This window comes from Cyclopterus lumpus, chromosome 21, assembly GCF_009769545.1.
Source record: "Cyclopterus lumpus isolate fCycLum1 chromosome 21, fCycLum1.pri, whole genome shotgun sequence".
Lineage (NCBI taxonomy): Eukaryota > Metazoa > Chordata > Actinopteri > Perciformes > Cyclopteridae > Cyclopterus > Cyclopterus lumpus.
This window is the reverse complement of record NC_046986.1, coordinates 12,479,696-12,492,425: the sequence shown is the minus strand read 5'-3', so window position 1 is coordinate 12,492,425 and position 12,730 is coordinate 12,479,696. Positions and strand designations below refer to the sequence as shown.

General features: G+C 44.7%; 1 protein-coding gene across 1 annotated transcript in view; it reads left to right on the top strand.

The window, feature by feature from the left end:
• The window catches only part of myo10l3 (myosin X, like 3), a 49,756-nt gene that overhangs the window by 34,326 nt on the left and 2,700 nt on the right, over positions 1 to 12,730 (top strand). Inside the window, exons 20-38 of the mRNA XM_034562336.1 lie at positions 752 to 876; positions 999 to 1,113; positions 3,568 to 3,674; positions 5,182 to 5,589; positions 5,702 to 5,732; positions 5,838 to 6,656; positions 7,322 to 7,445; positions 7,807 to 8,050; positions 8,187 to 8,282; positions 8,476 to 8,569; positions 9,421 to 9,476; positions 9,578 to 9,720; positions 9,899 to 10,093; positions 10,295 to 10,452; positions 10,882 to 11,005; positions 11,508 to 11,805; positions 11,909 to 12,116; positions 12,296 to 12,432; positions 12,568 to 12,691. Of these exons, the coding sequence (XP_034418227.1) occupies positions 752 to 876; positions 999 to 1,113; positions 3,568 to 3,674; positions 5,182 to 5,589; positions 5,702 to 5,732; positions 5,838 to 6,656; positions 7,322 to 7,445; positions 7,807 to 8,050; positions 8,187 to 8,282; positions 8,476 to 8,569; positions 9,421 to 9,476; positions 9,578 to 9,720; positions 9,899 to 10,093; positions 10,295 to 10,452; positions 10,882 to 11,005; positions 11,508 to 11,805; positions 11,909 to 12,116; positions 12,296 to 12,432; positions 12,568 to 12,691 (3,606 nt within the window). The remainder of the gene's footprint in view (positions 1 to 751; positions 877 to 998; positions 1,114 to 3,567; positions 3,675 to 5,181; positions 5,590 to 5,701; positions 5,733 to 5,837; positions 6,657 to 7,321; positions 7,446 to 7,806; positions 8,051 to 8,186; positions 8,283 to 8,475; positions 8,570 to 9,420; positions 9,477 to 9,577; positions 9,721 to 9,898; positions 10,094 to 10,294; positions 10,453 to 10,881; positions 11,006 to 11,507; positions 11,806 to 11,908; positions 12,117 to 12,295; positions 12,433 to 12,567; positions 12,692 to 12,730) is intronic.

Genomic DNA, 12,730 nt, shown 5'->3' with positions numbered 1-12,730 from the left:
GAGCTCAGAGTGGTGCACATTTATGGGTGTGTGCTTGATTATGAACATGAACAGATACAAGTGTGCCTTTGTATCCAAGTGTCTGTTTCCATGCACAGTACCATTAGCCCGTAATTAGATTGACACATTTGGGGAATGCTGCGGCCCTGTGTGGGGCTTATCCAGCACTGTGCGCCCTCTGGGAGACAATGGCCTTCGTGCGGTCCTTGTGAGCGGTCAGGCAACCTGTGTCGGGGGGTGTAAGTCGGCAGATATCACAGATCCTTTCTGATAAGCAGACCTGAGGATCATCTGTAACACAAAGCTGTGAACAACGTAGCTGATTATTCCAGAGAGAAAGGCCTATGCAGTTGGACAGGTCTTGTTTAGCACCGTTTGTGTTTCTCTCCGATGGTGTGTGTTTGCTTTGCAGTAAGCTAATTGTTAATGTAAAATGATAGCACTCCCGATGGTAATTAACGTTTTAATTCAAAGTAAACATGGCTAGGCAGAAGAAGAATGTGTACAGGTGTGTAGGCTCAACAGAGGAGGGTGATATTTGCCTTCAATGTTTTGCTGTCTCATATCTTCCACACGGAGATACTCACAAAACATAAATTGTGCTGAATAAGGCCTGTTTGCAGCTTAGCTTTCAATGCATAGCTGAGAATGACTTGCACACATAGATTTGTGTTGTTATCATTGGAGAGGAATGAATAGGCATTTTAGTTGTTTGCATTTTTCAAGTTGTTTTGTGGATTGTCCTCTCCAGAAGGCCAACCAGTTTGATCCTGATGTGGTCCTGAACCAGCTGAGATACTCTGGGATGCTTGAGACTGTGAAGATCCGCCGGGCTGGATTCCCCGTCCGTAGAACCTTTCAAGACTTCTACAGCAGGTCAGCAAAATACCAAGAATATACTGTACAGCCTGAGGCTGACGAGTCATCTAAAAATGATTGAATTATGTCGGACGACTGGGGAAAAAAACTGCTGACAGTCCCAATATGTGTATCAACAGGTACAAGTTGATCCTGAATAACAAAATCCCCTCAGACGATGAGAAGCAGAGCTGCTCGGAGCTCCTCACACTTCACGACGAAGCCAAGACAGAGTGGCAACTGGGGAAGACTAAGGTGGAGCACAGACACACACTCCCGCACACATATGCCTCAACTTGTTTTTGTCATTTAGGAGGACATTGCTTTGACTTACTGTCATGCCCTACTCACAGCAGTAACCATAACCACTACCCAAACCCAGCCACAACCCTTAACCCTCAACCGTATCCCAACATTGTCCAAAAACAAAGTCTTAAACTTAAAATTGTATTTGCATTGGAGGGACCAGCTTTCTGTCTCCGAAATGGGAGACGATACCCCATAATGCAACACACGTGAACAGATATTTGTTCTCACAATGTAATTAATACAAGAGCAAACCCACACTCTGCAGTACACCAGTCAAGCTCTTAAAAACAGGTTAAACAAGTCACGAAAATCTTTTCTTTTTCAGCATTTCTTTTTTTCCTCCTAATTATAATGGGATATGGACAATTTCATGCAGAACATCCTGAGAGCATATTAGTTCAATTTGGTATCTTCTGGGTCTGATTTCCCCTCAAGAAGTCATGTTGCTGTCCTTTCCAAGCTGTTAATGTGTGTCACAGTTTGGACAGCCCGAACTGTGACTCGTGTCTTAAAGATTATTGTGTGTCTTCTGCTCTCCTGTTGACAACTACAGAGTTACATGGCTGCTCCCCAAAAAAACCCTAACACCAACAACTGTTACTGTAACTGTAAACCAGCGCGGGGCTTACAGTAATCCTGAGGCAGCCTTATTGTAGGTGGAAGAGTGTTACCCTCCTGACACTCGTTGCACTGTTGATTTAACAAACTAAAATCCAAGCGAGTGATTTTGAAGCAGTGATGAAGGGTTGCAGAGGTTTAGAAATCGTGTAGAAAAGTTATTGTCCCGAAATGATCTACATCTGTTGCAACACAGTTTATCTTCTCTCGTTTTCTCTCTTGGCCTCTTTATTTCAAACAATCATCAACTCCTCTCTGCACTCCCATTGAATGATTAACCTTTAATGTTGAACTCCGCATCGATGGCCTCTACACCGCAATATAAAGGGTGTAAACAGTTTTTTAGGCTTTCTTGAAATCAGCTAAATCCACACTTGTCCCAAATGTTTCATGCATGCACATCTCCGGAGTCACTGAGTATTACAGACTTCAGAGAGAGAAATAAGTGTTTCCTCTTTGTGGATAAAACTTCATTATGCATCCTGCATTTTGATCTGTTGCTGCCACTGCTGATGCTTTACACTGTGAACTAAAGTAATAGAAAGAGAGAAAGACTAGTTTCAATTTTCAATTACGACTGAGTCTGTGTCATTCTCTCCACATGGTTGTGTTTTTGATGGCAGCGTAATATTTCTGGGCTCAGGGAATTAGGGTAGTGCGGGTTGTGGGAAAGGGGGCTCAGAGACAGATGGGGGCTACAATTCCTTTGGAGAAACAATCTGTGTGTAATTATATATGTTCTGATTGTTTGCAGAGGAAGTGTGTTGCCTAGAATTAGGGGCTTGGGCGTGTGTGTGTGTGTGTGTGTGTGTGTGTGTGTGTGTGTGTGTGTGTGTGTGTGTGTGTGTGTGTGTGTGTGGACGAGGGAAGGATGTGGACGAAGAGGAAGCTTCCTCCTCTCACAGACTTTGCAGAGGCAGGCAGGGCTCCAGCTGTGGGATCCTTTGATTAGTGGAACATCTGGGACTCAAACACACACACACACACACACACACACACACACACACACACACACACACACACACACACACACACACACACACACAGTCATTCAAAGGTCCCCCTCCAAGTTGATCCTCCAGCAACAGTTATCGCATTATCACATAAACCCAGATACACAGCTGGCTGGTTCTCCCAGCCTGCTAACATGGTCAGACATAATAATCTGATCATTCATAATATCGTGTTACCGCTCTCTGTTCATTTCTGTGTTTGAGCATTTTATTCTAGGAGGAGTTGGAGGCTGTCATTTGTCCCACAGTAACCAACTTTGAAAAAGGTCTCCAGGAGCGAGGAAAGGGTTAACTAAACTTTTCCTCCTTCCCTCACAAGAGCAAGGAGGGGTGTGGCTTTCTATCTGGACCCCCCTCCCTCCTTCCCCCTCTCCCTCCATCCCTCCTCTCCTCTCCCTACCTCTCCACTCCCTCTCTGCCTGTGCACGTCAGTCGTGCTACCAACGCAGCAGCAGCAGTATAGGGACACAATGAGGCTCTGCAGCGGCGGCTTTAGCAGCAACTCTGCGGTCCTCGCGCCCGTCCTCCGCTCCGCTCCGCTCCGCAGTCAGGGAGAGCCGCTCGCCCGCTAGCCTCAACTGCACCGCAGCTTCCTCTGCAGTGGGCACAGGGTGCTGCCAGCAGACAACAGTGGCCCTTCACATCTCTATTGGCCCCTCTTTTGCAGTCTTACCAAGAAGAAGGAACTAACCCCCCACCCCCCTCCTCTTCTCTGTGTCTCCCTGTCTCTGTCACTCCCTTGTCGGCCGTGGCGCTGCTCGTCCCGCAGGTGTTCCTGAAGGAGGCCCTGGAGCAAAGGCTGGAGAAGGAGAGGGAAGAGGTGCGGCGCAGGGCTGGCATGGTGATCCGCGCCCACATCCTCAGCTATGTGGCAAGGTGAGTGGTGGAGCGGGGAGGCGGGGCGGAGGCTGAGTGGCAGCGACAGTTGTCGTTGTTTAGTTTTGTAATCGAGGTGTGCAGTCGGTGTGTTTTTGGAAGGGGGGGGGGGGTCATATGTGCATGCCTTTGGCACACTATTTGTGTGTGTGTGTGTGTGTGTGTGTGTGTGTGTGTGTGTGTGTGTGTGTGTGTGTATAACGTGGGTTATACAGTGTCAGTGCCGAGGTTGCCTCCCAGATTTCCAAGTGCAGTAAAGATGGACAGTTATTTCTTTTAACTTGCTAGTGGGCCAGTAATTGAAAAGGCATGCTTTACGTTGTTCATATCTACAGAACATTAAAAAAAGTGGAGCCAAGATCCCAGATTTTCCTACGATACCAAATATAATAATTCACTACAAATGTTGTGTACTCCAGAAAGTCTTATAGCAGGAGTGTGGAATCATAAAGTCTGATTGCAAAATAACAATATCAAATCCAGCACTTTGTATCACTTGATCTCACTTTATCAATAACGTTCAAGTCCTCAGACCCACATTTAATTTTGAAAGCGCTGTGGAACAAAACATCATTAATAAATTGAGTACAATGAGTTTCCCCGTTTTCTTCTCTTTTTTTTTTTTATTCCTCCACAGTTGGAGAAATGTGTATAAAATAATGCACGTGCCATCTAAAATATTTTCATGTGATGTAATGGTGCAGCCATAAAAAACGTAGAGTGTTGGGATCAAGTATTTCACTTGTAAAGATATTATAGACAGATTCAGGATGAGAAGTAAGATTATTTTTAACAACCTTTAAGCAACTTCTGGACAAAAGCAGGAGAACTGTTTTTGTTTTTGTTTGTCTGGTCTGGAGGTTACAATGTGTAATGCACTTGACAAGTATGTCTTTAAAATACAGTTTGATGTGGAATTATGTACAGGTCATGCCCCTCAGTTGGACCACTTATGGGCAAACAGGCTATATGTATACAGTGTATTGGTACACTATAGGCGGTGCAGTCAATGTTGTTTTACTCACACTGAATAACTCATTCTTTTCTGCAGGGCGGCAAGTTTTCCGCCTTTCCGATCTCTCTGTCAGACAGCAGTGCATACATCTCTTTTGCAGTTAAAAAATGTGTTAATTGCACCTGCGTGCCACAACATATCATGTCATATACAGTCCTCCGAAGGCTCCGTTGGGAGAGTATAATGTGACTGATGACTGTGTTCAGGTTGTGAGCTCCCTTCACTTCAGAGGCCCTCATACTAAAGACACAGGCTAGGGAAGTTCCCTAAAGACCCAAGCAAAGCAAAGCCTTTGTTTTATTATATGCAAGCTCAGCAGACTCTCAACATTGTACAGTTCACAATGTGCAGGAGTTTATACAGGTGTGTTTATTTAAACAGAGAGTGATGCTGAGCAACGTTACAAATAAGTTTGTGGTGACACACAACATTGGATTAAATATGCGTGCGTCCATGTTTGCTTGAAAGGTGCGCGTTTGATTTTCTCCCTAGGAAACGATATAAGAGGGTTCAGTCCAGCGTCGTCACTATCCAGAGGAACTACCGCGCTCACTACTGGAGACGCGTCTTCCTGCGGCTGCGCTTCGCCACCATCGTCCTGCAGAAACATCACAGAGGCCAGCTGGCCCGATCCCTCCATCGCCAACTCAAGGGGGAGAAACAGAAGCGAGAGGAGGAGAGGAGGAGGAGAGAAGAGGAAGAGCAGAGGAGGCGAGTCGAGGAGGAGAGAAGGAGGATGGAGGAGGAGAGGAGACAGAGGGAGGAGGAGAGACAGAGGCTCGTGGACGAGGAGATGAAGAGGCGGGAGGAAGAGGAGGAGTCAATGAGGAAAGAGAAGCTGAGACTGATGAGGGAGAAAGAGGAAGGACAGAAGATGGCAGCTGAAGCAGATGAGAAAAGGTAGAGTTATTCGCTCTTCATGACATGTTGAAGATGCATTTATTAGGATCAGATGATCATTCCTTTAAATGCACATTTGTCACCCCGAATGTTATTTTTTTCCATTTTCTAGGAACTCACTGGTAAATGGTGTTTGTCAGAAGGTAATTCCTTTTTTAAATACTATTCTTCAAATAACAAAACACAATATGAGGTGTGTATGTGGTGGCATAAAGTAATTCACTTCCTCTTTCCTTGTCCGTTTACAGAAGGAGCTGTCCCAGACCCTGTCCAACAGTCACACCTCTGAAGAGGAGAGCCGTCAGATGGAGGAGATCCTGCGGCTGGAGAGGGAGATCGAGCGTCTGCAGAAGCAGCAGGAAGACGGCGTGTCCCTTCTCGGGGACGTCTCCCACGAGGAGCTGCGAGAGATGAGAGACGCTGAGATCTACAGACTGGAGAAGGAAGCTTCCCGTGTGGCTACTGAATTTCTGGATCTCCTGGACTTTGGTGGTTTAGAACCATCCCTCTCGAGTGAGGAGAACCTCCACGACCCAACCGAATCTACAGCCCCTCTAGCCGAGGAGGAGGTGGACGAGGGTTTCCACGCTGAGGACGAGTGTGTTCCTTTACCTGACTTCCCGCCTCCGGCTGCAGTTCCTTTGGACAAGGAAGTATTCCGAAGTATTCCCCCTCCTCCGCCTGCCTTTGCAGAAGGACTAGTTGCCACCCCCTCCTTTGCCTCCTCTCCTGCACCAGCAACGCTCTCCCCACTTACCCCCAACGGACTGAGTCATGGCTCAGATCTTACAGACTCCCGAACCTCCAGACCTCCTCTTCCTGTAGTCACTAATGGAGAAATGGTACCGTGCCATAGAGCCAGCAGGGGCTCAGACTTTGAGCCTGTGAGCGAGGAGCCGTCAAACCTGCCAGACGCAGAGTCAGACTACGACCAGGAGGAGTTTGAAGAGGTTCATAGGAGCTCAGGTGCAAGCACCAATGACGGCCATATCACAGATGAGGAGGTGTTGCGAAAATCCTCCTGTACCCAAAACAGCCTGGACTCCTTCAGAGGCAGCTCGGACTCGGTGAGAACTAACAAGCTGAGGCTAATTTCTGTCTAATACTACAGATCCAATCCAGATGGATAATCATTTGGAGTATCATTGTTTACCATAAAAAGTGACAGGAATTGCTGTTGAACCAAAAACAAATACGTTTAGCCTTTTTAAATTGAAGCCAAACATGGAATTACTGCATTTTCCTATTTCCCATGTCAAATCACACGGTGAAAGCCATTGTTCACATATACACTGACACACACCTGGCTTTCTTCTGGGTATATTAATCCCCCCGTGCACTGACTTTACACGTAAATGTATATTCAGCATTTGCCTGCACGTGTGCTAGCCTGAATCTCCTCTTAACATATCAAAAATCAAAAGGAGCATGTGAATCTATTCCCTCATACTGCGCAGAGAGCTCAGACCTAACTCTGTCTCATCAGCAAAATGTCAAAGGGGTGTGTGTGTGCGTGTGTGCGTGTGTGCGTGTGTTTACAATAACACAAGGTCAAGACAGACTGAAACTTCCAGTCATTGTCAGAAAAACAATAAACAATCAGTTATTTTCGTGAAATTACCTTACTAATGTGCAGGTTATATACATTGTAATTTATATAAATTGCTTGTGAAGGACGAGGTATTCTCATGGAGCACAGCTAACATCATGAATGTTGATGTTTGTGTTTCAGTTCATTGACAGCGATGAGGACAACGATGGCTATGTGGACACAGACGAGGAAGTTTCCAATGGGAGAGTGAATATGCTGAATGGCAGTGGGCCTCCTTACTTCCACGGCTACCTCTACATGAAGAGTGAGTAGCTTTACCAAATCACTGCCCAGCAGGCATGCAGATGATTTCTGCACAGCTGAACGCAGCTGGTCTTGTTGTCTCATCACTTTTGGAAATGTCGAAGAGGCATTCTTTGTTTATGTTGTAGTACTTACATTGCATGTACCGTATTGTGTTTGTTAAATGTAGTTTATAGTTGTTTTGCATGATTGTGTGTTTCGTTTCCAGAGGATGCATATGTGTGTGAATATATGTGCGTACAGGTGTGTTGGTGGGAGGAGCTAAAGCTGTTTTTACTACTCCCATCCTACTGAGATTCCACATGATACATTAGTACATAAGCATAGTTCCCCTCTGCTCTCTGCACCTTTCCCTCTTTCAGGCGGGCTGATGATCCCGTGGCGTCGTCGCTGGTGTGTCCTAAAGGACGAGACCTTCATGTGGTTTCGAGCCAAGCAGGACTCCCTCAAATCCGGTTGGCTTTACAAGAAAGGAGGAGGAATGTCCACTTTGTCTCGGCGCAACTGGAAGATGCGCTGGTTTGTTTTGCGGGAGTCAAAGCTCATGTACTTTGAGAGCGACAGCGAAGAGAAGCTGAAAGGAACCATCGATATCCGCACAGCCAAGTAAGATCCTGTTCTCAGTCATTGTGGTAAACATGTTTAATTTTCGTGCCATGTGTTCACTTATTTTGGGGGTCTAATTATTGCTCAAAAGAGACGGAAAAAAATGTTGTTTTGTTCTACTCTGGGTCATCTGTAGGGAGATCGTGGACAATCATGAGAAGGAAAACGCACTGAATGTTGTGACCGAGGAGAGGACGTACCACATCTATGCCGAGTCTCCAGAAGATGCCAGGTACATTATATCCAGAGTCCCATAGAAATCCTGAACTAGATGTTGCTGTTTTGTAGGTAGTGTCTGTAAAAGTGGTGTGCGTGGTGGGGGGGAAAGAGTTCCCCCTTGTGGTTGCCAGTGTAAGTTCATGGTGTAATTATCAATTATGAGTTTGCTGACTTTCACTTTCTGAACTCCCTCTGACCCCATCCAGTGGTTGGTTCAATGTGCTGAGTCGGGTCCACAGCGCCAGACCGGAGCAACTCACGGAGATGCACCACGAACAGGCCAACCCAAAGAATGCAGTGGTTAGTGCTGCTTTACCTCTCTACTGCCTGGGCCCCAGCCTCAACACTGTTTTATTAGCAGTGAAGATGAAGCGCATAACTGAATCAACTTAAGTATGATGGTTCAAATTTGGGTCCTTTAGTAATTTAAGCTGAAGAAGCAGAATACACACAATGTCATTGTTCATTTTGTATGGACGTTGAAAGATTGCAGTGGAGATTTATGAAATCAAATAGCTAGAATTGTAATTGAACAAAATGATGGCAAGGCAAATTTCATAAAAAGAAGCTTTAACATGTATGTACAGTACACCCTCCATTTATTAATATAACACCCATTTACAAACTACTCTGATTACACCCATTTGCCTTCAGATGTGTTTGGATGCCATGATTTACAGACTGCTTAGTTTCAAGTATATCCTGGTATTTATTCCCAATAAACCTTCTCTATCTCACTTACAGTAGTAATAATCTGTACTATAGTAGTGTATTAATGAAATTACGAGAAAATTAAGAGAGATGACAGGAAATTATAGGAGAGAGAGAGAGAGAAGGGGAATGATATGCAGCAAAAGCCTCAACCGGGGAGGTTACATTTCACATTAAACAACATCTGGCCAGTAGGACACCCTGATCAAACAATGGATCACTCTTAAAATAAAACGGCTTGGAGTACCAGGTGGGAATGTTTACTGTGTCAGGGTAAGTAAGGTGGGGGCGGGGGGGTGGGTTCCTGCACCACTAAGGAGACCAAACAGTGGTGTGTTTGTTGCCTTCAACTCACCTTGAAGAAAATCCACCAAGGAAAACATGAGCGAATGGGCGCCCAGCTACTAACATTTCAACCCTCCCCTCTTCTCTCTGTCCAGGGCACACTAGATGTGGGCTTGATTGATTCTGTTTGTGCATCAGACAACCCTGACAGGTGAGGAACGACTAATACACCTAAAGGATCTATTCAAAATGCAATCTTAGTAGTACAACGACGTCGTTGTGACTACACGTGTGTGTTTATGCGTTCTGCAGACCAAACTCGTTTGTGATCATCACGGCTAACCGGGTGATCCACTGCAACACCAACACACCAGAGGAGATGCACCACTGGATCGGCCTGCTGCAGAAATCCAAGGGAGACTTCAGGGTTGATGGACAGGAGTTCATAGTCAGAGGTCAGTCAGTTGAGACACCCACTTTTATAATGAGACGTTTATGATTTAGGAGTTGATGCATGTACTTAAGTTTGCGGTAGGATACTTCTGGTTAGCTCCACAAATGTCTGAGGAGAAAGATAGTTTGAGAGGAGGAAATATTAAAAAAGGATTAATAATAATGTTTATCATCCCTCAGGCTGGCTACACAAAGAAATGAAGTCTGGAGCCAAAAGCACTTCTCTCAAGCTGAAGAAGCGCTGGTTTGTTCTCACCACTACTTCTCTGGACTATTACAAGTCGTCAGAGCGCACCGCCTCCAAACTAGGAACTCTGGTCCTCAACAGTCTCTGCTCTGTGGTGCAGCCAGATGAGAAGGTCTTCAAGGACACTGGTGAGTTCATGGTCCACGTTATTCTCAGTCGTCTTGAGCACCATAAATATACATATCAACTTAAGCTTTAGTCTCTCAATGTTTATTTGGTCATTTCTCAGGTTTGAGCCTGGAGGAGGGAAAATATTTCTGATTTGTTCAGTCTTAAGCTCCATCAGGGAGTTGTTTTGCCTCTACTTACCTGCTGTCTTGTTCACCCAGGTTACTGGAATATAATCGTCCATGGACGTAAACACTCTTACCGCCTGTACACCAAAATGCTGAATGAAGCCATGCGGTGGGCGAATGCCATACAGGGAGCGATAGACAGCAAAGTTCCCATTGAAACGCCAACACAGCAACTCATCAGGGACATCAAGGTATTAAAGGATTCATTTGCCTGTCATGCTAATAACTGCTCGTCTGTATGCAATGTTTGACCAATGAGATTTTACGTGCCACACTAAAGGTGCTAATAATAATAATAATGTATTAATAATTTGCATTAGATGTCATTAACATATTGATATTATTTGAACTCTAATTCCTTTCAGTCATACAAACCTTTGGCAGGGACACACACTAGTAAAGTGAGGTACTTGTACTCACTGAGTGTGTGCTGTGATCTTCTTTGAAGTATTTTGCTTCGCCTACTTCAAAACTTTTTTTCCATCACTGATATTGCTACTATGTTATTTTTCCACACTGAATTAATTAATTATCCCTATTTAATTATGCTTTATTTAGTTGTAAAGATAACTCATGACATCTTTACTTTAAGATTGCTGATCCAGTTTTCTGTCTTTCAGGAGAGCAGTTTGAACGTGGAGGCTGTGGAGCAGACGTACTGGAGGAACCCCATCTTGAGATATACCCAGCATCCTTTGCACTCCCCTCTTCTACCTTTGCCCTATGGAGATGTCAGCGTCCTCTGTGAGTGTCGCGACATGCAGCTACTGACAAAATAAAATACTGTGTTTTAAATTGTTGGGTATAACACAGTACAAGTACCCTGATTTGTTTTTGCAGTAACATGCACCTCAATACATCTTTTTGTTTTCGGCATTCTTATTTTTTTTCTTTCGTAATTCCAATTTTACAACATAAAAGCTTATACAAGATGGAGGGAAAAAGCAGGCATCATTATTTTTAATAACATCATTAAATGAGGAACTTTCCAGTTTGATCCACCTCGACAGCATTGAGTGCATAGATGAAGACGACAACTTCGAATTGAAAGCTCCCCACATACATGGTGCTCTATCAGCGTTAGAAGACATTAAATGATCATTTTCAAGCAAATTGTTAAAACTTATAGCACAATATTTGAAGTCATCTAAAGTAATTTAATTAATACCAGGTATAAAGAAAAGAAAATATTTGTATGTAGTTAAAAAATTGGACTTGAAATACCCTCTCTATCTACCTCTCCCAGTGCAAAAGGAAAAGGGTTATACCAGCCTGCAGGATGAAGCGGTGAAGATTTTCAACTCACTACAGGAGATGGAGGCCGTGTCAGACCCTGTCCCAATCATCCAGGGAATCCTACAGACCTGTCAAGACTTGAAGCCATTAAGAGACGAGGTTTACTGTCAGTTGATCAAACAAACCAATCACGTCCCGCACCCAAACAGTCCGGCCAATCGCGCCCACTGGCATCTCCTGACCTGTATGTGCTGCACCTTCCTGCCCAGCCGAGGCATCCTACGCTACCTCAAGTTTCACCTCAAGAGGTGCAGTCTATTTCTGGGCTCGTGCCTTGATTCAAAACAATCCTATGGTCGGAGATTACAACGGGTTAGAACTTCTATTTTACTGTCTTTTGTGTGTTTTCAGGATTAAGGAGCTGTTTCCTGGTACAGACATTGAAATGTTTGCGCATTTCATTAGTGAGTCTCTGAAGAAGACCAAGAACAGAGAGTTTGTTCCCTCTCAAGAGGAAATCATGGCACTGCTTACCAGACAGGAAATGACCACCACAGTGTACTGCCACGGAGGAGGCTCCTGCAAGATCTCCATTAACTCACACACCACCGCTGGAGAGGTGAGAACTGTCGTCATTGGAACACAAGCAGTTTTGAATATCCCTCTGCAGGATATCACTGTGATTACTTTACACAAACGCTGATATAGATTTGTCTATTTCCAACGAGGCAAGAGAAGGCGCTGTGCTAATATATACTAAGCGTTGTGATTGTTGTCATCTTGGCTTGCTCTGTCCAGGTGGTGGAGAAGCTAATCCGAGGTCTGGCTATGGAGGACAGCAGGAACATGTTTGCACTCTTTGAACACAACAACACCATAGACAGAGCTGTCGAAAGCAGGGTTCTTGTGGCTGATGTTTTGGCTAAATTTGAAAGGTATTTTCACCGTGATTACGGATTACTCTCTATAACATATTATATTTGAAAAAGTTATGATGAATTCTGGGTCCTGTCACATACCGAACACCCAAAATCGATATGTAAGTGACAGGTTTGTGGCTTTCCCACCAGACTTGCTGGCAGTGAGGAAGCTGAGGATGAAGGCCAATGGAAACTCTATTTTAAACTCTACTGCTTCCTGGATGTGGAGAGCATGCCTAAAGAGGGGGTGGAGTTTGCATTTATGTTTGAGCAGGTGTGTTTTACTCATGCTGTTGCACTTTATTGACTCTTT